The following is a 25,973-nucleotide window of genomic DNA, read 5'->3' as shown; positions in this document are numbered from 1 at the left end:
CTCTTCCATATCTTTTCATAGCTTATGAGAAAGTCTTACCTCTTGGTTATCCAGTCTTGAATAGCTGAAAATCCTACTTATAGCTATTGTATTTTTCATAAGTATGATACTCTGTAGTTGCATCCAAGCCAACCTGTGATAAACTCCTGCAGTGCCACAGAAATGTGCCTCATTCGGGGCCAAGACAAAGCGGAAGAGGAGGAGACATTATCTGGAGTGAAAAGTCAGAATAGAGAAGGCAATCTTGGATCTGTCTCCCATAGAATGTATGTTACAAAGAACTGCCACAAAGAAGAGGGCAGGACAAGAAACAATGGTTGGAAACTGACCAAAGAGAGAAGCAACCTGGAATTAAGGAGAAACTTCCTAATAGTGAGGACAATTAACCAGTGGAACAGCTTGCCACCAGAAGTCGTGGGCACTCCAATACTGGAGGTTTTCAAGAAGAGACTAGACAGTCACTTTTCTCCTGCTCGAGCAGGGGGCTGGACTAGAAGACCTCCAAGGTCCCTTCCAGATTCTATTCTGTTCTGTTCTGTTCTGTTTTGTTTTATTCGAATGAGAGAATGCCCTAGAATGAAGTTTTTCAAGTGACCCATTATTGAGGTTTGATATTTATTGAAATGTCTTAAAAATGGAAAAAAGGCAAAAGTGAAGGCCTCGGACCCCAAAATCAGTCTTTGGGACCCCAAAATTCATCTTTCCAAACTTCATCTTTAAAAAGCACCCATTTTACTGAAGCTTCTGTTTTGCTTTCCACGTGGCTTTTGCTTCACTTCACCTATCTAAAACTCTGCGGGTTAATAAAGGTTCATCTTATTCTGAGCATGACTTCATTTGGTTCTTGTGGTTGTACTGAGAAATTTCTTTTAGCTGCTACTGCTTTACTCAGGAAATTACATCTTTGTTTTTAGGATCCCATTACTATACAATTTTTTTAACGCCTTCTCTGTTTTTGTTGTTGTTATTGTTTTCTAGCTTGTATATCCCAACAGGATATTGTGAGTGCATGGATGTTTGGATGGATGATTCAGATACAGATTACAGTTTTCTGTGTCCCTTTGTGAAAATGGTGATTGGGACAAACAAGTAAACATGAACTATAATTTTGCAGGGAGGGGGGTTGTATCTAAAAGGAAAAAGAAAGTTAGGAGGGGTGGTTAAATCCAGTGTTGTGAATCATGTATGAGTACTAATTATGAATGCAGACAAGACACCAAGATGTATAACATTATGTCTCCAGTAATCAGGGATGCATTCAAAGGAGAATTCAGGATAATATTGTTAACATTGGCATATTTATCTAATTTATAACCAGTGCTTCTTGGCCTTATTCAGAGAACCAGCTGATCAGCAAAAAAAAAAGTACCAATAAATTAGAGGTCAACAAATTTTGACCTGAAACAGTAAAAATTATAATATATTCCATACTGTCTTCCAGAATATGTTTAAACACAAATCTAGTCTATAATATTAAATGAGTTAACATCACTTCTTAGATTATTCTTATAAATATTTTGATTCAGATTTGGCTATTGTTTAAAATAACTTCAGAATCTTCATTCAGAAGCCTCAATTTCCTAACAAGCTGCTGTTTTTTTGGGGGGGGGGGGGTTGCTTAATGCATGCCATATCATTTTGTTACCCAGCAACCAGCATGGGCAAATAATAAAACACATAACTTGTAATAGGGTGCTATAATTTTGATGCCATACAGGAGAGTTGGGGAAGAAAGAACAGAACTAATTTTTAAATTATGCACCATGAAGCTATTGCAAATGCTCTATGTGATAAGAAAAAATGAAGTGTTGCAGTTTCAAATCCATAGTTTTCATTATGCAAAGTTGTTTGTGATGTTTCTAAATGTGTGCATTTAATTCCACAAAGATAGCAAAATGCAGATATTATTTAGATTATATTTCCCACAGATCTACTCTGTGCATCGTTTAAACTCTCTTTAGGTTTATTGACCAATTATAGCATAACCATATGCAGTAACACTCCAAGCTTCATCAAAATCAATCAATTTCTTAGACTGAACTTGGAATGTTCCTCCAATGGAATTGCTCCCTAAAGCAATTTTGATACATTTAGGTTTCAGTTTCACAATGCCTTTTGAATCTGATTATCTTTTGTAATGTATTTCTGGGCAACATTTTATTTTGGTAGAAATTTCTGCCAGATAGAACCATTCTGAAAATGCACTGGATCTATCTAAAGCAACAAATATAACAGAGAGATAGAGACATAGAGAGGTAGAGATACATAGAGATAGGGATACATCAACATAAATATTAATACACACACACACACATTTTCTTTCATGGTCAACACATATAAGCAGGAATTAGGAATCTTTTTATTTAAACTAAAGATGCTGATACACAGTCTGTAGGGATATTGAAAATGTGAATCCCGAAAAAGCAGAGTGGGGAGGAGAACTAAGTAGAACATTTTGGCGGTCCCGGGGGGGGTGAGATGGGTGTTCTTCCTACCCTTCAGTTGATTCTAGAAACGTTGAAGACAAATGTAATAAGAATGAGCTGGAGAGTGAAGAAGCATAAATAACCATGAAAATGGATGAAGATTTGTGTGTTCATTCAGCTGCAGTCTAGTATAATGGAGTTGTGGAGTAGGAGAAATCTAGTGTTTTGAAAATAACATTTTGTATTGCTACATACAAAGTTTAGGCAGCCCTGGCCAAATTGATCTTTGTCATGTTTAACTTCATACCGTGTAGCAGTTATGTCAGCTTCAGTTCATTTAGGGATTCATCAAAATATACAATTTGATTAGGGGTTCCTACCCTTTAGCCTACAGTTGTATTATGTTATTTTGTAAAAATGCCACTTGCTACTATCAATATAGATGCTAGATGTTGATTGTTGCACAATCAGCTGTAGTACTTGACTGTTTAATACATTTGTTCTTAGTCTGAACAGTTTATATTCAAACTTCATATTTTCATTTCTCCCATCACTAATCACTAGGAGTAAAATGGCCTTTATAGTTTCTCCTATTCATTTTGAAGAGGCTCGTGCAGAATATTTGGGGGACCAGTAAAAATAAGTGGCCAACCAAGGAACATTGTGTCAATTAAGTGCTAAAGCAGAGTTAAACGAAGCTTTCATGGAATGAAGAAAAGGTGGATACACCATTAGGAAGAAGGGATGCTACACTGTGAGCAGCATATATATTTATGGTGCTATACGGTATCTGCTAACAGCAGGATATAACTGTTAAAAAACTGATTATTTTCAAGGTGGCACACAAAAAATGAAAGCAATATATCAGGAATGAGGCTAGAGAACAAGAACTAGCAGTAACTAGAATCAAGAGTAGTTATATGCATAACAAATCAGATACTTTCCACAACCTTGAAAAAAAAATAGGTATTTTTCATTTAGTAACTACAGTTCAGACTGGCAATTCAGTTGTTAAGCAAAGCAGTCCTTAAATGAAACTGCAACTGTGCTTACTATCTTAATTCAGCTTTCTTTTGCTTTCCAGGCCTGCAAAGATCGTAAATGCAGGCATTGGTTGCAAAATTACTTTTTCATCATTGTTTTAAGTGCAAACAGTCACTGTCCAAGACAGCTGCTAAACAAGGATTATCTATATCCATGGACTTAGAAACATGGAAGGAAAAAGTATAAAATTTAAGCATTTGAGCACATATCGATACAGTTTGATCACTGTATAGTACAAAGTTAAACATGATAAAGATCAATTTGGCTAGAAGTGTCTAAAGTCCCCCTTGAAACATACAGGCCTTAACCTCTTTGCCTTCCAGAAAGCCATTAAAATCTGACTCTTCTCAAAGACATTGGATCAAGATGGCTTTTTTTTTTTTTTGTTTGGGGGGGTGGTTGAGAGGGTACTATCATAGTGCTGATGCTTTTAGAATTTTAAGCTTGTGTTTTTATTACTTGTGAGTTTACTAGTTGCCTAGGGTTGTTTATATAGGCAGCTATATAAATTTTTCAAAGGAATAAATAATCAAATAGACAGGACCTCTGCGTGAATATGGTTGCATCCTACGTTGCAATAAAAAAACTAATATGTGAGACTTCTTCTGAGAGGTAAAATTCTGGACATGCAGCTAAGTGTCTGAAGAGTTAAAATTTACTGCCATGTCTGATGTGAAGTCTATTATCTTGAGTGCAAGAGTCAAAAGGCAGACTTATGCTATGGAAAATGCAATTCAACCTAATTCATAGATGCAATATGCAGAGCTTTAGGGATAAAAATGTGTTTTATTTATTATTTATTTATAATGTTGTTTATTGCCTGCCTTTTTCTCATGGAGGTCAAAAGTGCATACATAAAGTTCTCCCTGACTTTATCTCCACAACAGTAATCTTGGCAACTTTGACCTGTGGACTTCAACTCCCAGAATTCCCCAGCCAGGCTATGTTGGCTGAGGAATTCTGGGAGTTGAAGCCAATAAGTCTTTTTTTTCCCTAAAAGTTTTATTTTTAAGAATTACAATCTTAGTAAACAACATGTTGTCTGGGTTCAGATATTTAACAGTAACTTCTTCAGTGTAAATCTGTTCAATACTACACAATCCAGTATTTTTTTCCCTAATCCTCCTTTCTTCCCCATATTTTTCCATTTTCCCCTCCCTACACAGTTATAATTTTTGGTACTATTTTGGTATACAGAGTTATAAGCATCTTCATCATATTTTACTAATATACAAATAACATTAATATCAATTCATAAATCAATAATGTCAATTAATAAGTCAATATCCTCTTTTTCATGCTCTTGTTAAGGTTTGATTTTCTTATTTCCCTTATCAAAAGAAAAAAAAATGCTATTTTAGTTCTAAATCATATCTTTCATTATAAAAGTCTAATTATATCTAAGGGTCATCTGTTCTTTTAATCTTATTTAAACAAGTATTTAAACATATAATGTCCCCTCTAAAAGGACAAATCTTCTGTTTTTTAAATCTGACTCTCACTTTCTTTCTTTGCCAAGTAGCTTTCCAGGCCAGGGCAATTAGATATCCCAGGAATTTTCTTTCTATTTTTGTGAAAATTGCTTGGCATGAGGAAGACAATTTAGGTAGGGTATTTTTTTGGGGGAATTCCTCTCATTTATATTCATTAAACAACTCCCAGTTCCTTTTTTTCCTCAATTTCTTTTTTTATTCCCTGTCTCCCAAGTTGTGACATTTCCCCTAACAGCTCTATATTCCATTTTTTAAAACCTTCTTCCTTGCCATCAGATACATTTTGCAGACCTAAGGGGTAAAGGGTCTTTTGCGTTTTCATTGTTATAGCTAAGTCTTGCAGTAATTTGTTTGTATATAGTGGTTTATATTTCCCTTCTTTTATCTCTTCAATCTCTAAATCCATTTCCTCTGTTTCGTCTTTTGATTTCTGGTTTATTTGTTCATACTTGGTAGTCATTATCTGGGAACTTTCTAGTTGTAGATTTAATTTGGAGATTTGCTCATTTATATTGTCTAAATTGTTTTTAGTCTCATTATGATTTCTTTTTATGTCCACTTTGTATGCAACAACAGTTTTGTGACTTCATCACATCAAAGCTTTGGGTGCGTGTAAAGAGACATTTTAGTAAAAATCAAGTCTTATTTTAAAGAATAATTATATAGTGTTTGCAAGTCAACTCTCTGTACTTTCTTATGATGACTGGACAACATTTTATATTAACATTCATAGTAATGTAATTCTTTCAATTGCTAAAAGGCAAGTTAAGTCCTATTTACTGAAATTAAAATATTATTTATTGTAGTAAAAAATAACGATTTAAATAACTGGTTGTTTCCCTAATGCCATATGTTGAAAAGGAACTGTTTCCTTATATGTAACTATGTTTTCTTAATTAAAACTTGTGAATCATCCTGATATTAGATCTTATTTATAGTTAAAGTCAATGCCTGAACATTTTTTTTCAGGAACATTTTCATCCTTCTTTAGAAAATTGTCATTTAAAATGCTCATACATATACAGGTACACAACTTCTGTTTCATTTCAAATATGCCCTTTATTTTTCCATAAATAATCACATTTTTCAAGCTGCACTAACAAAAGGTTCCCTTTTTGACAAGTTGACATTATCTATACACTATTGTTCAGGTGGTTGAAAACAAGTTAACTTTTACCTACTGCTATTTTGTTGTTTGCTTCACACCATCAACAGAGCTTCAATTTCAACGTGACCTACTTGAAATTGAAAATGCAACCTTCCCCAAATAATAGATGAGGGATTCTCTGGGTTGACATCTTGAATAGGGCTTATTCTCTGAGCCTGTGACCTAACTCATGAAGAAACTTCTACAAACTACCTACGTGCAAAACCAGTAATAATTATATTCTCCCAGGGGGCTTAGATCCATTGATCTTCACTTGTAGTGTTAACTTTAATGATCACAGAGGTTGAAAATAATAGAAGAAATGAACAGAGAGGCAGAGCTAAATAACTTAAAAACTGTTTCTTGATATTCAAGATGTTCCTAACTTTACAAGTCAAACTCACAAGATCTGCAAAAGCATAAAACACAATCAAACAGACCCACAATTGACAGTACAATAAAATAATGATACAATTAGAAAACAAATGAATCTATGAAAGATTCATATGCCCCAAGATTATGATCAATTATATAAACAATGCATTTGCAAATTCTTGGTGGGATGCAAAGAACAACATAACTTGTTTCTTTGTAACAAAACATTTAATTTGAAGAGCAATCATCCCCTCGTGCCACACGATGCTTTCAAAACTATCACGATAAAAATTCATTCTGAAAAGTGAAAAGCCCTTTAATTAGAAAGGAAGATTATACAGGTCCGTATGTGCCTAAAAAGTATTACATTGTTAAGCTGAGAATTCTTGATCATGTCTTGTGTATCAGGAGTCTTGGTGACTAGTATCTGCTTAGGAAAAGCCTGTAGCTTAAGTACATAGTTTACATGGTTATCTGTGGCAGAATGAACTGAAAAGTATAACGATCAAGATTCAGAAAGTAAATGTAAAATTCAAAGGGGATGAGATTTTCTGGATGACCAACACATTGTTATTTGTAATATCAAGATCTTGGGGGAAAAATAGACATAGAAGAAAAAAGAAAAAGAAACAAGCATACAAGTAGAAGAACCATAGAAAGAGAATATACAAATATATAAATCCTGCACAGTATGCAAATGTATCAGGAGATAGACTGTTTTTCCAATAGAATGAATGGAAAGGCAACGCAAGGAAATAACAATAGCACGTAGATTTATATACCGCTTTACAGTGCTTTACAGCCCTCTCTAAGCGATTTACGGAATCAGCATATTGCCCCCAACAATCTGGGTCCTCATTTTATTGACCTTGGAAGGATGAGTCAATCTTGAGCCGTTTAGAATCAAACTTCTGGAGTGAGCATTGAATTAGCCTGCAGTACTGCATTCTAACCACTGCGCCACCACCATAGAATATGGAAGCTACTCAGAACAGAGGGATTATGGTACAAAATATCACAGAAATATGTTGCACATATATTAATGGGAAGTGTAAGATGTTTGGGAGTAGCAATGGTATGTCAAAAGTGGACTGACATTATTACAACATTAATAAACAAGAAAAAATGTTGAAATCATAACTTCTCTCATGATCTTGAAAAAAAATGGCAAAGCCGCAAGTGTAATATACAACTTGAGATTTGGTATACTTGCAAAGTAGTTCTACAATTGTTTGGCATGTAAAGACTGTACCTCTGCCTGATAATTGGAAGAATTCTATTATTGTTCCCCTATAAAAATGGAAAGGTACCACAAAACTAAATGCAAAAGAAAATAAGGACATTAGTTTATTAAGTTTATTATGTCTGTTGAAATTTATAATAATGCAAAAGGAATCATGGGCAATTTGTATTATTTCTTTGTTTGTTTAGTAAATGTATTTCCGACCCACAAGTATTGTGGCTTTATGCTGAGCAGAAGGTGCACTCAAGAGTTTTTGTCTTCAAGACTTGTTAGAAAATATATGACTGCTAAAAAGAAAGTTTAATGGGCATCTGTTTACTTAAAAGAGTCACAAGATATAGCCTGAGTATTGACTATTTTGTACCAATATAGAGTTTCACATTCTACATTGATTGTAGAATGTGAAAATGGCAGTAAAATGAAAGGAAAGCATATGTAGAAATAAATGGAATGCTTGGTAAATGGAATGCTTGGAATGCTATATATATGTCTGTTTAGTTGTGATAAAAATAGATAGACAGACAGACAGATAAATAGATAAATAGATAGGATGCATAAGGATTGCATTAGAGGTGTATCATTCAGGAATATGAGTGTTTATGTATATTTTATGCAGAGGAGGCTGTGTTGTTGAGCAGAGAACCCAAATGATTTGTAGAGACTGTTAAATAGATTGTATGATGGATTGAGGAGCAAGAATCTGGAAATTAATATATTGAAGGCCAAGCTATTTTTCAGTAAGTGAGAATTTGTTTTATTATTATGTATGCCTAAATACCAAGAACAAGTAGCTGAACATTTATTAAAAATGGAGACATTTTAAGACATACACATGCTGTTAGAAAGACAATGGGGCCTGTGGGAATGTTTTTTTTCCTTCAAAATATGTGAAAATATCTACATATAAGAATATGCTTTTGACTAAAAAGACCAGTGTGAAAGAATTCTATTGTGGTGTTTGAATCACACAGAGATAACTGAATGGGGATCAAAGTGCAAAACAAACATAGCAAAAATAAAGGAAGTGAGTTGAATGGGAAAGGAAGGGGAAGTTAAATAAACTGTGGTTGGATGAAGTTGATAAGATCCACAGTAAGAAAGAGGTAGGAAGCTTAAAGAAGAAAAAGAAAAAAAGTATTGTGCCAGACTTCTCCCAACAGGCTAATTAAATAGGCACAGAAGATCCAAGAACTTTTTATAAGGTAGTTTTATTATAGAAGCGCTAAGGAACTTTTTAAAGAATTCTTAAAAGAATTTGAGCGACTGCTGGGTATGAAGTACAAGCTTTGTGTATTTAGATTTCTTGTACCTGTTTATCTTACTGGTTTTATTTGAAGAGCAACAAACAATTATCTTTTGATTGGGATATGTATTTTACATATCTGTTTGTGGCTTTGGTACCGGTCTGGTGTACAATAGGTTGTTCACTTTTGACAACATGAAAGCTAGCTCAGATTGTGTATGAATATAGTGGAAAGGATGATGGTTTGCAAGGATAGAAAAGGATTGCTGATGGTATTGCAGTAAATAAGTTTAATAAGATTTTTTTCCTCGTTGTTTTTCTCTTCTAATTTCTTTTTCTTATGTTTCTTGTACCCTTTCTATGCTTTGCGGAACTGCTTACTCCAAAAAGGAGTAACGTAAGGGGTATTCATATATGTATATATTCCCAATAAATAATTGATAATATCTGTTGGTATTTGGTTGTGCTTATTTCTTGAGGTGTGTGTGAGAGAGGGGGGGGAGGAGGGAGACTGATACAATATGAGGCATTGGCTTGTTTTCCATTAAATGACTCAGTTTAGAAACAGAATTAAAATTAAAATCTCATTTCCTTTGAAACCTTGCAGATGAATAACTTAATTAGTTCTACCGTTTTCCCCTGTTAACTTTGTTCAGAGATATAGGAGGTTTTGTATCTGAGTCTTTGGCTAAGAAGAAGAGGCGCAAATGGATACTACTACTAATAGCTTTATTGTCCTTCTGCTTTTCCCAACTCTGCAGATGCCTCAGAATTCCACTGCTGCTTTGGTCCCAGCTCCAACATCTGCTTCCTCCACGGGGAACGAGTTCCATGTTTCATCAGCTAAGCACAACAGCATTTTGCACTGACTGCTCCTTCCTCTCCACATGGCCTTTCTACTAGTGTCAGCATACCTTCTGCTGACTCCTGCTCAGGCTGCTCCAGTTGAAAATGGGGCTCTCGTGGAGATGCTGACGCCACAAGTCCTACTCAGCAATAAGAGTGAACACTATTTAGCACAAGTGAGACCTCCTGGCACAAGCAGACAAATACCTCAGACAATTATCATTGGCGTGCGTAAAGGAGGGACCAGGGCCTTACTCGAAATGTTGGATGTTCACCCAAACATTGTGGTAGCAGCTACCGAAGTCCATTTTTTTGACTGGGATGAAAATTACGTGAAAGGAATTGACTGGTATAGAAGCCTGATGCCATTTTCATATGAAAATCAAATAACTATTGAGAAAACACCAGGCTATTTTACCTCACCACAGGCTCCCGAAAGGATTCATGATATGAATAGCTCTATTAAACTGCTGCTTATTCTAAGAGACCCCACAGAGAGAGTTATCTCTGATTACACCCAAGTCTATTACAATAGACTGGAAAACCACAAGTCTGTTCAGCCCTTTGAAGACATTGTTATAAAAAACGGAGCCCTTAATACCAAATACAAGGCTATCCAGAGAAGCCTGTATGACATCCATATGGGGAGATGGCTTAAATATTTCCACTTGGATCAGATTCACATAGTTGATGGGAATACCTTGATCAGAGACCCTCTTCCTGAATTGCAAAAAGTGGAAAGATTCCTTAATCTGCCTTCCAAAATTTTGTCTTCAAATTTTTATTTTAACCAGACCAAGGGCTTCTATTGCATTAGGAGTGATGGAAGAGAGAGATGTTTGCATGAATCAAAAGGGCGCCCACATCCTGTGGTCAATAGTACTGTCTTAGAGCAACTTTACTCCTACTTCAGAGAGCACAATGAAAAATTTTATAGAATGATTAATCATTCTTTTGACTGGCATTAGTAACTCTGATTTTGAAGAAAAGGGTTTCCTTGTAAACGGTCCTCAGATAAATTATTTTCAAGTTCTTCCTGTTAAATTCTGGGTTGCATTCATTTTGATAAGAAGATGGTTATTTTCCTCCTTGTGAGAGAGTCCAGGCATGAGTTAGTGTGCTCAAGAAAGATAGGCTTAACTTTGGCTTTTAATTACCATGGGAATGAACTTTGCACCAGCTCAAAGTCCCCTGACCTCATAACTCAGTGGAGTTATGTGAGAACTACACTTACATTGTCTCTTTTTATTCAGATTTATGAACAAAAGAAGCTTCGCAGAAAACCACTTTAACTGATGCTTTAAAAATGTATAGCTGAAATGTTACTATTCTACTTACAGGTTTTGTTGGCTGCTGTTATTTTTCTATCCAGCTCCATGACGTGGGACTGATTTTTAGATCTTTTCATACTGTAAGATAATTATATATTAGAAGAAAAGATGACTTAGTGGTTCCATTATATCATTTTATTTATTCAGTGAAATTATAACTGTAAAGTATATGCCATTTAAATACCAAAAGTGAGTTTAAACAGTTTTGGTTTATGTTATGGGTCCCTCCATGTAGAATATTTGTAATCAGTAACACAGTTATTATTCACATAGGTTTTTTAAAATTAAAATTATTAAGCTTTTAATATTCCCAATTGAAGCAAGAAAGCTCTAAAGTAACCCACTATACCCAGTAGACATCAGGAATTTTAAGCTGTATTCTTAGACATCATATCAATTATGTAATCATATAATCATATAAATTATGATTAGATGATTAATCGTATAAATTGTATGAGCCAGCCTTCATAAATGCATAATTATTAGTCTTGTTTGTATTTTGTAATCACTTGTTCCAATAGTTTATTAATTAATAGTGTTAATTTGGCACATTTATGGAAAAAAAATTGCCTGCTCTCCAAAGTGTGGAATAATTTTTTGTAATATCTATTTAAAAACCAGATGTATTCAAGTGCAGAGTAACTTTATGTGGTACTGTATACTATTCACACAATATTCAAAATAATCAAGTATGGGTTTCTGATTTATCTATAAAACTATAAAATCTACATGGATGCATTAGGATTTGTTTATAATACATTTTTACTGGATAGTGTAACAGTCATCTTTGCTTCTCATATTTGCCATCTCTGGGGATTGTGTAGATCTAAACACATATCACTATCACACATTGTTGGCAAATGAAAGTGTTTGGTTAGCAGTCAAGGATGCAGACTTTACAAAAAAAAAAGATGCTAATTTTTTGTAGGGCGTAAAATTGTAGAGTTAGAAGGTACTTTAACACTCACAAAGTCAATCCCCAGTCAGTGCAGAAAATTCAGTTTTATAGTATCCTTGATGGATGGCCTTTATTTAAATGGTCCTTAAAAAACTGAAATACATGAGATCTCTGAGATATTTAAACAGTTTGTATTCTTGGCTGTTTTAAATATATGTAGTCCTTGACTTACAACAGTTCATTTAGTGACCATTCGAAATTATAGTGGGATTGAAAAGAGTGACTTATGACTGTTTTTCACACTTATGACCATTGCAGCATCCCCAAGGTCACATGATCAAAATTCAAACACTTGGCGACTAACTCATATTTATGAGGGTTGCAGTGTTCTGGTGTCATGTGATCACTTTTTGCAACCTTCTGACAAGCAAAGTCAATGGGGAAGCCAGATTCACTAAACAACTTTTTTAGTAACTTAACAACTACAGTGAATTGCTTAACAACTGTGTCAAGAAAGGTCATTAGATGGGACAAAACTCATTTAACAAATGTCTTGTTTAGCAACAGAAATTTTGGGCTCAGTTGTAGTGGTAAGTCAAGGACTACCTGTACTTATTTGAAATTGCTATTCTTATAATTTGAACTAATTGGTATATTTTGTTCTTCTAAATAAGAACAAAGATACCTCCCTTACAGATAAAGAGTGGACTGCAGTGCACCTAAAGATACTTTGGAAATATGAGGCTATATATTTCCTACCAGATCTAATAAAAGTATTTTTTTCATTAATTGAAAAATCAAATTAAAATGGAAGCTGTCGTGCTTCAAAGTAAAGTAATCAGCATTATTATTATCTTTATTTACCAAATTGCCTCTGAATCAAAAGAACTTGCTTGGAACTCTCTGTAGAGAACACATATAAAATAGAATCTAGCACCATAAAGAGTCCATAGTACCTTTTCCAGTATAGACTTTGATCAATCATGCAACTTATGATCTCTTAATATTATCTACATACAGAAGCTCTGGTTAAATTGTGATACATCAGATTTGTCGCAAGCATCATTTTGCTAGATAAACTTGATATTTTTGTAATGAAAAATATTTTTGTATTACTGTTCCTGGCAAAATCTTCTTAATGCAGTATATAAAATCTTAGAACCACAAAATACAAATACAACTTGAACCGCTGCATAGAATTTTAAAGCATTGGTAAGAAGTTTAAAATGAACATGGATAGCCAATGTCATTAAACTATAGGGGAACATAAAGGCATTTAAAGAATCATTTAAAGTCATATCCTTAGCCAGAGGTGGAACTGTTCAGAAAGAGTCCTTGTGACCACTAACCTAAAAGATCTCACCAAAAGATCCCTGAGCAGGTTTTTAACTGTTTTTCTTAGATCCAGACAGGATCTTGTTAGTACAGGCAGTCCTTCAAAAAACCTAATCCCAAGCTATGCTTAAAAGTACTTAAGTTTTAAATTTAATTTTTAAAGGCCACTCAAATTTATTATGTCCAGAGCAGGATGTAAGCCCAGTAAACAAAAATAAATAAGTTGTACTTTACTTGGCTTCAGAAATATAGCCATGCAGATGGTGCAAAATTTGTGTTATACAGTATAATTTGATCTTCAGAGCAAGCAAACAGTGGAATTTGGTCCTGAATTGTCTTTAAAATAAGTTCTACAAACAACATTATAGCAGTTAAACTTTATATAACCAGATTGCATCTCACAAGGACTGGGGAGAATATATTTGGTCAAATGATCAGAAAGAATTTAAACTGAAAGTCAGAGCTAAATATTTCAGATATAACATACTGTATACTAGAATTATAATGGGGCCTTAAAGCCACTTAACTGCCCCAGGATTTTCTGGGTGAAAAAAAAAAACATTGCCAAGAATGGGCTGTCCGATAAGTTCCTGAGTTGGTTCCTTGATTTTTTTTCCTTCAGAGATGGAGAAAGGCATAAAGGGACCAGTTGTTCTTGACTTGCTCCCAACAAGTAGACTAGAAAATAAAAATAGTGGGACTTTTAAGAAAAATGGACAGCCATTAGTCTGAAATGATATAGGGTCTCCTGCTTGAACAGAGGTTGATTAGAAGATCTTCAAGTTCCCTTCCAATTCTGTTACTCTGTTAGTAACTAATGTTTTTTTTTTTAAACTGAGTATAGTTAGATGTATATCTTGAACTTCAAGCACAGATAGGACCCCATGGCAGGAGACACCACTGGAGAAAAGATCTCAAGATGTATGGGAATTTGTAAAAAAAAAAAAGTACTAAATGCACAATAGCAAATAATTTAACAGCCAAAAACACAGCAAAATTTTGTGATGACAAAAATAGCAGAAGATAGCAGAAACCAATCTAATTGCACACACAAAAAAACACAAGGTGCTGAAAATCAAAAAGACACATATAAGAAGAGGAAAAGAATAAACCACCTCTCTTCAGGACGTGAGGAAGAGATTTGGTGAATCACAGTTTGACAGCACTTGGGAAGTCTCCAGAGCCAGACACAAAATGATTGGCGATAAAGCAGTGGTTCTCAACCTTTTTAATGCCGCGACCCCAACCGGTCATAAGTCGAGGACTAAACCGGTCGTAAGTCGAGGACTAAACCGGTCGTAAGTCGAGGACTACCCAACCGGTCGTAAGTCAAGGACTTTCCCTGCCCGGGAGCGCCGCGCATGCGTGGTTCCACCCCCTGCGCCGGCCGAGGCGTAGGTGGCAAGCGGCAGAGACGGAGCAGGCTGACCACCAGCTGGCCCAGCCCAAGGGAGGTAAGGCACCCGCCGGAAAAGGGGAAAAAATGGCGGACAAAAAAAATGGCGGACAAAAAAAATGGTGGACAGCCTTGCTTGGCGACCCCCATGAAATGTTCGATTGACCCCAAATGGGGTCCTGACCCACAGGTTGAGAACCACTGCGATAAAGCATTGTGAAAACACTACAGTGATTAATAGAATTGTTGGAGTTACCTGACACTGTTTCCATTATTACTGGATATATTTTTTGTGGACTGTGAAAAATGGTAAACATAATTATCTTCATTTTGACAAAGCATTTTTAAATTAATTTTTATTGAAGACTTTTACACAAGAATAATAGCAGCTTCCAATTTTCTTTACAGTGGTTACAAATGCATCTATCATCTATATTTCCTCTTTAAGATTACATCATAATTCCCTTCTTCCCATACTTTACTCTTTCTAATAATCAAATCCATACTTTCCAGGGTTTTTTATGTTCTCAGCAAAAAGTCCATAAAAGGTTTCCATTTGGGAAATGTTTTATGATTAGCAAAATGGCCCGTTTCTCTACTTTGAGTCTGTTGTTCAGGATATCCAAGTAAGGTACAGCAATGAATTAATTGAATCTGCTAAGGAAGATTCCTGATTAATAAGGGCATCTGGGCTCCCACAGATAGTACAGAGCACACGGAAACCTTGTATACCTGATGTAATTGCATCCCATATCAGTTTTGTTCCTTCAGATTTCCCCTATTACAAGACTTCTATTATCTGGACTGTGCCTCTGATCACATCAACCTCAAAATTGTTTTCAGACATCTGTCTAATGTTTCCCTGGAATTAATTAGAGAAAAAAGAAAATAAAGCTGAATGTCCCTCATATATAGATGGCTGTTGAATCTGAAGCTCCTCATAAAACATCTCAAATTTAGGCATGCAAATGAGAAACAGAATCTGAGGGCCGTGGGGCAGAACAACTTACCACCACCACCTGTTCAGTAGCCATTCCAAAACTGTATAGTCACCCTTTGCACTTCATTGTTGAGGAAGTTTTGAACTTTGGGTCTCTTGGTGTTGGGATCCTGAACCCATCTTCTACATACTAAATCATATTGATGCAGTTTTGCATTGAGCTACACAGCTAAGATTGTTGGATTTATTATCCTGTAGTGGTAGGTAAAGTCTCAAGTAAAGCTCCTATCAAGCTATAGATCCCTTCCCATGAATTGCCCTGTTGTCTCTTGGTGCATGATTGGAGCATTCCTGTAGGATGACTGGATTCTAGCCCTTTATTTTCTGCTTTTCCGTTGAACGTAAAAGTCTTGCTGGATCAATCAAAACCTTTCTAGCCTAGCATCTTGTTTCCTTCTGTGACAAAAAACACAAGCCAAGAAATGTATGGCAATCTCATAAGCAGAGCATGAATACAATGATACTGTCCATTTGATAGTTTATTACTCGTTTTAGTGTGATTACTTTCTTGATTCTATTTTTTTAATAAGCAAAGGTACCGTACTTAAAAACTGCTTTGGTACTCATACTTTCTGCATTTCACCCAATAATGGCTATATTCTCTTAGATTTCCTTTTTCTGATCAGCAATATTTAAAATGACTGTAATCTTTGTTTCTGTTTTTTCCTCAGAGTTAAAAGCTTATGGTCCTTAATAATTATTATAATTAATAACTGGAATAACTTTTTCCCAGGGAGCTGTCACCAGTGGCTATTATACATAGCTTTTGTGATAGCTATTAGAACTACCTGGTGATTATGACTGCAGTTGTAGCACATCTCATTTGAAGCAACCTGCTTTCTTGGCAAAAAGCATTGCTCAGCTGCCAGGGAATGTAGTCCATGCCTGAGGCAAAATCAAAGCTATTATGCCTCAAAACAGTAGAAACAATGGCAATTTCCCCTAACTTCAGAAATATTACCCTACAGAAAAATTAGAGCTTGGCTACCATTGTCCTTTTGGCTACACTAGCTAGGAATAATGGGAATTAAAATTCAATATGCCTAGAAGGCAGATTGGGGAAAGCCAAGGAAACATTAGCTCTGGTAATCAATTTTGGGTTTTTCATGGAATCGCATAAAAGGGACTGTGGTCCGGGTCCTGTAACATAGTGCAGCCCTGCGGTATGTTGACAAGTGCCAGCCATGAATTATGATCAGTTATAGGTGGGCAGTGAAAGAGTAGATATGGACTACCATTGCTGCTTTGTGAGATCGCTCGCTCGATTGTTATACAGGTAGTCCTCATCTTATAACATTTTGTTTAATGACAGTTCAGAGTTCAATTCACAGTTACAACGGCAACTCTGAAAAAAAGTGACATTACCATTTTTCACATTTATGACCTTTGGAGTATTCCCATGGTCATGGGGTCAACATTTGGAAGTTTGACAACTGGTTGATATTTATGACAGTTGCAGTGTCCTGGGGTCATGTGAACAGCTTTTGTGACCTTCTGATGAACAAACTCAATGGGGAAGCCAGATTCACTTAACAACAGTGCTACTAACTTAACTGCAATGATTCACTTAACAGCTGTGGCTAGAAAGGTCGTAAAACTCACTTAGCAAATGTCTCACACATAAATTTGAGGCTGTGGTCATAAGTCAAGGACTACGTATAGTTGCGCTTTCTACAATGCTTCCAGAATACAGCCCTCCAACTGTTTTTTTTTTCTTAACTTTAATTTTATTAAAGTTATCAAAGTATAAAATACAAATGAAATCGTGGGGAAATGGGGGAGGGAAAAGAAGAAAGAAGTGGAGGAGAAAGGAGAAAAAAAGAAAAGCATTGACTTTTGACTCTTTAGCACAGTAGAGTAACATGCCTCCAATCAGTGGTGGGATTCAGCTGGTTCTCACTGGTTCAGTAGAACCAGTAGCTAAATTTTCTTGAGTTCGGAGAACCGGCTGAACCAAAGCTGCTTCTGGAAGTCCGTTCTAGGCTTTGGAGGCCCGGAGGAGGTCTCCCAGGCCTAGAACGGTCCGCCATAAGTGTGCTGATGTCACTTCCGGAAGTCTGTTCTAGGCCTCAGAGGCCTGGAGGAGGCATCCCAGGCCTAGAACGGCCCACAGGAAGTGCATTGATGTCACTTCCAGAAGTCTGTTCTAGGCCTCTGAGGCCAGTCCTGCATCCATGCAGAGAACCGGATATTAAGGTATTTGAATCCCACCACTGCCTCNCGCCTACATCGTCCATATAGGACGACTCGGGAACTCAACTCCTACCCCGGGCAGCTCACCGATCCCCTTATGCCCAGGGGAAAGGTATCAAGCCGTTTGACAGCAGATGCTGGCTGTCAAACCGGCTTTTACGCAAAACAGGCGGGAGGCAGCAAACAGCTGCGACCAGCGAAATCGCCTGCCACCGGAAGTCTCAGGTAGTCCTCGTCTTATAACATTTTGTTTAATGACAGTTCAGAGTTCAATTCACAGTTACAACGGCAACTCTGAAAAAAAGTGACATTACCATTTTTCACATTTATGACCTTTGGAGTATTCCCATGGTCATGGGGTCAAAATTTGGAAGTTTGACAACTGGTTGATATTTATGACAGTTGCAGTGTCCTGGGGTCATGTGAACAGCTTTTGTGACCTTCTGATGAACAAACTCAATGGGGAAGCCAGATTCACTTAACAACAGTGCTACTAACTTAACTGCAATGATTCACTTAACAGCTGTGGCTAGAAAGGTCGTAAAACTCACTTAGCAAATGTCTCACACATAAATTTGAGGCTGTGGTCATAAGTCAAGGACTACGTATAGTTGCGCTTTCTACAATGCTTCCAGAATACAGCCCTCCAACTGTTTTTTTTTTTTTTTTCTTAACTTTAATTTTATTAAAGTTATCAAAGTATAAAATACAAATGAAATCGTGGGGAAATGGGGGAGGGAAAAGAAGAAAGAAGTGGAGGAGAAAGGAGAAAAAAAGAAAAGCATTGACTTTTGACTCTTTAGCACAGTAGAGTAACATGCCTCCAATCAGTGGTGGGATTCAGCTGGTTCTCACTGGTTCAGTAGAACCAGTAGCTAAATTTTGTTGAGTTCGGAGAACCGGCTGAACCAAAGCTGCTTCTGGAAGTCCGTTCTAGGCTTTGGAGGCCCGGAGGAGGTCTCCCAGGCCTAGAACAGTCCGCCATAAGTGTGCTGATGTCACTTCCGGAAGTCTGTTCTAGGCCTCAGAGGCCTGGAGGAGGCATCCCAGGCCTAGAACGGCCCACAGGAAGTGCATTGATGTCACTTCCAGAAGTCTGTTCTAGGCCTCTGAGGCCAGTCCTGCATCCATGCAGAGAACCGGATATTAAGGTATTTGAATCCCACCACTGCCTCNGTCCGCCATAAGTGTGCTGATGTCACTTCCGGAAGTCTGTTCTAGGCCTCAGAGGCCTGGAGGAGGCATCCCAGGCCTAGAACGGCCCACAGGAAGTGCATTGATGTCACTTCCAGAAGTCTGTTCTAGGCCTCTGAGGCCAGTCCTGCATCCATGCAGAGAACCGGATATTAAGGTATTTGAATCCCACCACTGCCTCCAACTGTTTATGGCGCTCTAAGATTTGGTATAGCAATGGCCACTATTGCCCTATCTGATACAGCAATACAAAGCTGCATGAAGCTTTTACACATTGGCTGAAAATGTTGAGTGTTTTGGTATTTTTCCCTGAAATTAACCTCCCAAAGAACACTATCTAGATGGATTACTGGTGTATCAACCTGATTTATCAGAAGAGCTTTCACCCATTTATTTCCTCAGCAATTCTGAGAAACTTTTAAGAGAGTAAGTTCTTTTAACAACTGAGTAATGTCAGTGAGAAGTCTATTATATTTAGCAGAACTGTGTTTGCCACATTTTTCTTTAAAGTCTAAATCCTTTAGATTGAATTTTAATCCAATTCTCCGAACCAGTTTTAACTTCTGAGCTATCACACTGTTTGCAGAGTTCCCACAGTAGCATTTCCTGCTCAATCAGTGATTAGTTTAAATAATCCTGAGAGTGCAAACATGCAGAAAGTTACCGTGGAATCAATTCTTAATAAATAAAAGAGTGCGGTGGATCAGAATTTATGTATGTCTTTTCTGTTTGCTGTCCCCTACTTCTTTATTTTCCTTAGTGTTCAATGCATACTTCGTACATTAATAATCTCAGCATGTCTTGGTCAGAAGTGTAATTCCATTCAAATTAATTGTTTTGTTTTCATTGCTAGACTGCAAAATTGAATAATAATACTTTAATGTGGGTTAGATGTAACAATCCTAGCTGGTTTTATGGTTTTATCCAATACAGTATGCATTAGGCTGTTCTTCTATTAAATTATATTATCCCAATGGTAAAAAAAATATATTACTAGTAAATATTTTCACACCAAGACACATTTTAAGTTGGATGACAGAACTATCACATTATTTCTATGTTAAGATGATGCAGTGATACTTTCTGGGATTGAGCTTTGTCTAAGGCAGGGGTTGGGAACCTTGGCTGTTTTATGAGTTGTGGACTTCAACTCCCAGAATTCCTGAGCCAGCATGGCTGGCTCATGAATTCTGGGAGTTGAAGTCCACAAGTCATAAAAGAGCCAAGGTTCCCCACCCCTGGTCTAAGGAGAGGTTTGGTAGCCCTTGTCACCCATGGATACTCTTCGACTTACAATCACAACGGGGACCAGAATTTCCATTGCTAAGCAAGTTGGTTGTGAAGTGAGTCATGCTGATTTTATGACTCTTTTTGCCACAGTTGTTAAGCAAATCACTGCAGTTTTTAAGTTAACCACGCAGTCATTAAGTGAATCCGACTTTCCCCATTGACTATGCTTGTTGGAAGCCAGCTGGGGAGGTCAAAATGATGATCACATGACCAAAATGCCGCAACTGTTGCAAATACATGTCGGTGCCAAGTGCCTGAATTTTGATCACAGGACTGAAGATGCTGGACGGTCATAAGTATGAGGAGTGATTGTTCTTCCAAAACACGTAAAGTAGAGCTGGTAGATGTCATACATATTCTTAGAACAAGCCATCCACTTCATGTGCATTATGCCAGTTTATTGAAAACGTGTGGATGGATTAATATTTTTTCTTTGATCAGAATGGTACCCAGAATGTTTCTCAGAAGGAGATCAAGTTCTACATCAAAGGTCCCCAACCTTTTGGGCACTAGGGACTGGTTCCGTGGAGAGAGGTTTTTCTGTGAACTGGAGGGTGTGTGGTTTTGTGTGCTACCTGCATCTCACGGATGGGGCATTGCTTGTTTGTGCGGACCAGTTGCTGGCATGCCGCAGCCCAGTACTGATTCACGGACCAGGGGTTGGGGACCCCTGTTCTACATAATAGCTATCACTGTGTCCCAGCAGTTGGTTCAAATGATATGTGTTGGATATATTGGTTATGGTTTATGGCTGTAATACTAATAAAATATGTAGGTTTAAAAACACTAAAACACAAAGTAGCAATAAGGAACGCTTACAGCAGGGTTGCCAACTCTATGGAACTGAGAACCCCACTACACATAAGCTGTACCTTATTCAAGCAGCCGTCTACAAGAAGGTGAGACCAGGAACCATTGAGAGAAGTTTGGGGGTTTGATTTTATTTCTTTATTCAATTCCTCTGGCTGCCTAATTGCTAAGCAACTGAAAGCAGCATACAAAAAGGGTAACAACACAATAGATATAATCAGGCAGACATGCCAGGAGACTCCAGTACAAAACATTAAAATCTGTAACCTGTTTTTGGAACCTATTGTTAGCCTTATGAGGTAGCCTAGACTAAGAAACAGGCACCTAAAGCTATTCTTACTAACACAGCTATAGTAACAGAATCTTGAAAGTCTGAATGTGTTTCTCTTCCTCTTTTATCTTCAGGTAAATTATAGGGATGGGCCTGTTTGAGCCTCAGTACAGATTCAAACATTTTTTTATCTGGTTTTTGCCTTTATAACAGTTCTTCCCTTTGTTTGTCAAGGTCATTCTCTCTACACCTATGTTACCCCAACTTCTTCAAATCCAATAAGTTTTTTTTTGGCCTTATCTATTCAGGAGTTTCTTTGTCTATGAAGCCAACTCATGCATATTTAGTTTGATCACCACATATTTACTTCCAATATGCATACAATTTCAGCGCTACTCCAAAAGCAGAGACTGAGAATCCAGTGTTGTTGAGATTACAATTCCATCACTTTTGCCCATGCTGGCTGGGCTCCTGGGAACTGCAGCTAACATTGGGGGCACTAAAAAGTTACCCAACACTGAGTTCTAAGATGATCAATATTTTAAAAAGGTCCTTGTATATTTGTCTGGATGTTGTATGATCCCAACTTGTCTAGTGGGCTCGTAATTTGGTGTGCATGCGAATTATATAAAATTAAGAAACTTAAATTTCTTTAAATGTTATTATGCAAAATCAAGAAGGTAAAAATCACCAAAAGTGTCACATTTTACATACAAAAAAGAAACTAACCCTAAATAAATATATATTCAGTGTCTTTATTCAACAATAAAAATAAAAAGGAAACTAAGCAAATAAACTAGCATAATCAGTAAATGTTCAAATGGTCCTTTTTGGATAGAATATTTTTTTAAAACTCAGAAATAGTGATGACATCTTCACATCGTTGTATAACTGACAGAAGGGGATACTTTTAGCTTTGTAGAATTCATTTCTGCAATCATGAAATCACACTATCATTTATATTATTGCTTGTTAATGCCCAAACTATCAATATATACAGTACTTAAATGGATTTTTGCAAAATAAAATTACTGTACTAAATAAATTCTGTCCAAAAGAGCCAAAACACATGACTCTAGATCAGTGTTTCATTTGAAGCACCCTAGCATCAACAAATTGGCCAGGAAACTAAGTTCATTCAAAAACCCATAGTTAGTTAACAGTGAATTAAATGTTACTGCATTGTCAAACATAGCCAGTTGTGCAGAGGACAGATTTCAACAAACCTAGTTTTCATAGCTACTATTGAAATTCTTTCTTTGCAACTAGCATAGATAGTTTCTATAGATAGTTTCTGGAGAGTTTAAAGCAGGGGTCTTCAAACTTGGCCCTTTTATGACTTGTGGACTTCAACTCCCAGAATTTCTCAGCCAGCGTGCCTGGCTGAGGAATTCTGGGAGTTGAAGTCCACAAGTCATAAAAGGGCCAAGTTCGAAGACCCCTGGCCAAACGTTTTAACATATATAGTGATTATATTTATTTATGCATTTATTACATTTTTATGTCGCTCATCTCTCCTATAAGGCAACTCTGGGCAGCTTATGAATTATTATAAAAAACCAAAAACGATTATAATTTTAAAACTATACAAAAACTAGGGCTAAGAGACAGAGAGCATGAGGATGAGGACTTCTTATCCCATCAATCACCTCCAATGAGGAGCACCCCCCCAGCCCATCAAAACCAAGTTTTAGTACCCTTCCAAATGACCAAAAGAGTAGGAGCAATTCTCACCTTTAGTGGTAGAGAATTCCACAGGGATAGGGCCACTCTACTCCCTGACCCCGCCCATCAGAATTCCTTGCCCCCGTTCCACCTGCACAAGTGGGTAGAGTAATCCCACTCTCCTATATGTTCCATGGAAAATCTGCTTAGAAGCACAGTCATAGGGAACGCAGGCTTACATATGTAAGGCACTTTACAGGACTCCATTTTGTGTAAGTCTGTTGATAGCTGTAGCCTCAAAGTTACTCCACGCATCTGGCTTTTGCATTACTTCAGATTGGTTCTGTGCTTACAACATCACATTACCAGGTAGCAGAGCGAATTGGTTTCTGCTTCAGGAGAACAACAGGAAATGCTGCAAATGGTTCTGCAGCTGAAGTACTAAGTACTAGAGCTGGAGATGAACAATTTCCCAATGACAGAACTTCAATTTCTCATCTGGCAAGATATTCAACCTCTTTTCGGGATAAGGCAAATTGGTACCATCCACCTTTCACTGCATTTTCAGAATGAATGAGGGAATTGTTTTCCTATCTCTCCAATCTGTCTCTCTTTTTTGTAAGTCAAAAATGCAAAGACAAACATAGCTTAAAATTAAGACAAGGAGCAAATGTTGCTCAGTAGAAGAGAGCACCAATCAGTAATTCAGCCATTCATGGTAACAGAAAAATAGTAACAGTGAGACAACAAGCAGGGCACTGAATGAACTTGTCAATTTAAAGGGATGAAAATGGTGGCTATATATGAGTATCCTAAATCTCAAAACAATTAGACTTCTGCTGCCATTCCTGGGAAATTACACAGTTGTTGTCAGACATTACGAACAAGTGCTAACAGTTGTGCCCTCAAATGCACTGAAGAACTTTTTCCAAGTACATTCTGAAGCGCTGCACACGTCTATATCTTTTATTATTGCAGGGCTTTAGAGATCAGATGAGAGAATTTCCAACAGGTGTTAATTTTGTCTTTTTATCATATCTGTAGAACAGTTGAGCCTTGAAAGAGATTATTTCTTCAGCTGTGGTTAGTCTTGCAGTTGCTTCCAACTCTTCATAACTCAACGGACATCTTTTTGTTTCAACTGTCTGTTATAACTTCTTGGTTTTGTAAGCTTCTGTTGCTGACATCAGCTATATCTTCCTATTTTGTTTTAGATGGATCTTTTTTGATTGCCTTCATTTTTTCCAAGTAATTGGGTCTTCTCTAATGACTCTGGCCTTTGCACTGTATCTCCAAAATGTTTCTGGTGAGCACTCTGAGTTTACTCCATCCAGCACTGAATGCTTAGTTTTTTCTGCAGTCCTAAATAATTCTCAATAATCTTCTCCAATAACATAGTTCAAATTCTTCAGTCTTCACAATTATCCTGCTTTCTATGCCATGTTACAGTTGAGGAAACAATTGACAATACGGTATGTACTTTGGTTGTGAGTTCTCTGCACTTTGTTCTAGATTTGATATTGTCTTTCTCATAACAGCAGATACCTCTTTATTTCATCACCATTCCTGTGCATTTTTTAACCTAGCAAGATAAAATCTTAAGTAGATCCCCAATAATGTCACAGTTCCCACTCTTGGTATGAAATTTTGAACTTTAGTCTATGGCAAAATGGCTATGAAATCTGCAGTTCATACATTTCTTAGAGCCCTCTTGCACAAAAACTAAATGGCTGAAGAAGTTAAAACCTTTTCTGCATGAGGTAATAGTTTTCCCAAAATATATTTCATAATGACAGCTGCTTGCTTTCAATGTTTAAAGCACCAAGCTAAAAACGAGGAGCTACATTCATTCTGAGAATCAGTTTGATATAGCAGTTCAAGGCACTAGGCTAAAAGCTCTGAAACCATGGGTTCCAGTTCCACCTCCAGCATAAAGCTTGCTGGGTGATCTTGGGCCAGTAACTCTCTCTCAGCCCTAAGAGGAAGGCCATTTCCAAAAACGTTGCCAAGAAAAAGGGCGTTGTTTACCTGAACGCCTATTCTCAACATGATGATGGATAATTCACCAATGGGTTATCTTAACCTTCCTGCTCCACGTGACTAAGTCTGAGTCTATAAATATCAGTACCACGCCATGTGCTCCCCAGTTTTGAGACTAGGCGATATGTGTACGTGTGTACGTGTTTGTTAATAATACCCAGGCTTCCAGGCCCTAGGGTGGGGGTGAATTATCCATCATCATGTTGAGAATAGGCGTTCAGGTAAACAACGCCCTTTCTCCAACATGATTGGATGGATAATTCACCAATGGGACATACCAAAGCCCTGTGTCCCTAAGGGAGGGAGTCTGACTGGGCCTGGCTATCTTCTAATGTCAATGCCTGCTTCAGGACCTTACGTCCGAATGAAGCCTCGGCTGCTGCATACTTGTCAACCTTGTAGTGGCGGACAAAGGATGAGGGCGAGGACCAGGTCGCTGCCCTGCAAATCTCCTCTATGGATGCCTGAGTTGTCCAGGCCGTCGAGGTGGCAGCGCCATGGGTAGAGTGAGCAGTTATATGACTGGGAATTGGCAGTGACTGGTTCTGGTATGCTAGGGCAATGCAGGTCCTGATCCATCTGCCAATCGTGGAAGAGGAGGCCTTCTGACCTCTGGATGGAGGTTGAAAGGATATGAACAATGCCTCGGACCTGCGGAAGTCTGCTGTCCTGTGTATGTAGCATTGTAGGGCCCTACATACGTCGAGGGCGTTCCATTGTTTCTCAATGTCAT

At 37.2% G+C, this 25,973-nt stretch overlaps 1 protein-coding gene across 1 annotated transcript in view; it reads left to right on the top strand.

Annotated features, from left to right (window-relative positions):
- The window catches only part of HS3ST1 (heparan sulfate-glucosamine 3-sulfotransferase 1), an 83,095-nt gene extending 71,219 nt beyond the window's left edge, over window positions 1-11,876 (top strand). Inside the window, exon 2 of the mRNA XM_015819890.1 lies at window positions 9,733-11,876. Coding sequence (XP_015675376.1) covers window positions 9,859-10,785 — 927 coding nt within the window. The 5' untranslated portion in view covers window positions 9,733-9,858 and the 3' untranslated portion in view covers window positions 10,786-11,876. The remainder of the gene's footprint in view (window positions 1-9,732) is intronic.
- Window positions 11,877-25,973: the final 14,097 nt, after the last annotated feature.

Source organism: Protobothrops mucrosquamatus, unplaced genomic scaffold, assembly GCF_001527695.2.
Source record: "Protobothrops mucrosquamatus isolate PMUCROS unplaced genomic scaffold, P.Mucros_1.0 scaffold1012, whole genome shotgun sequence".
Taxonomy (NCBI): Eukaryota; Metazoa; Chordata; class Lepidosauria; order Squamata; family Viperidae; genus Protobothrops; species Protobothrops mucrosquamatus.
The sequence above is the reverse complement of the archived record's forward strand: the minus strand, read 5'-3'. Positions and strand labels throughout refer to the sequence as shown.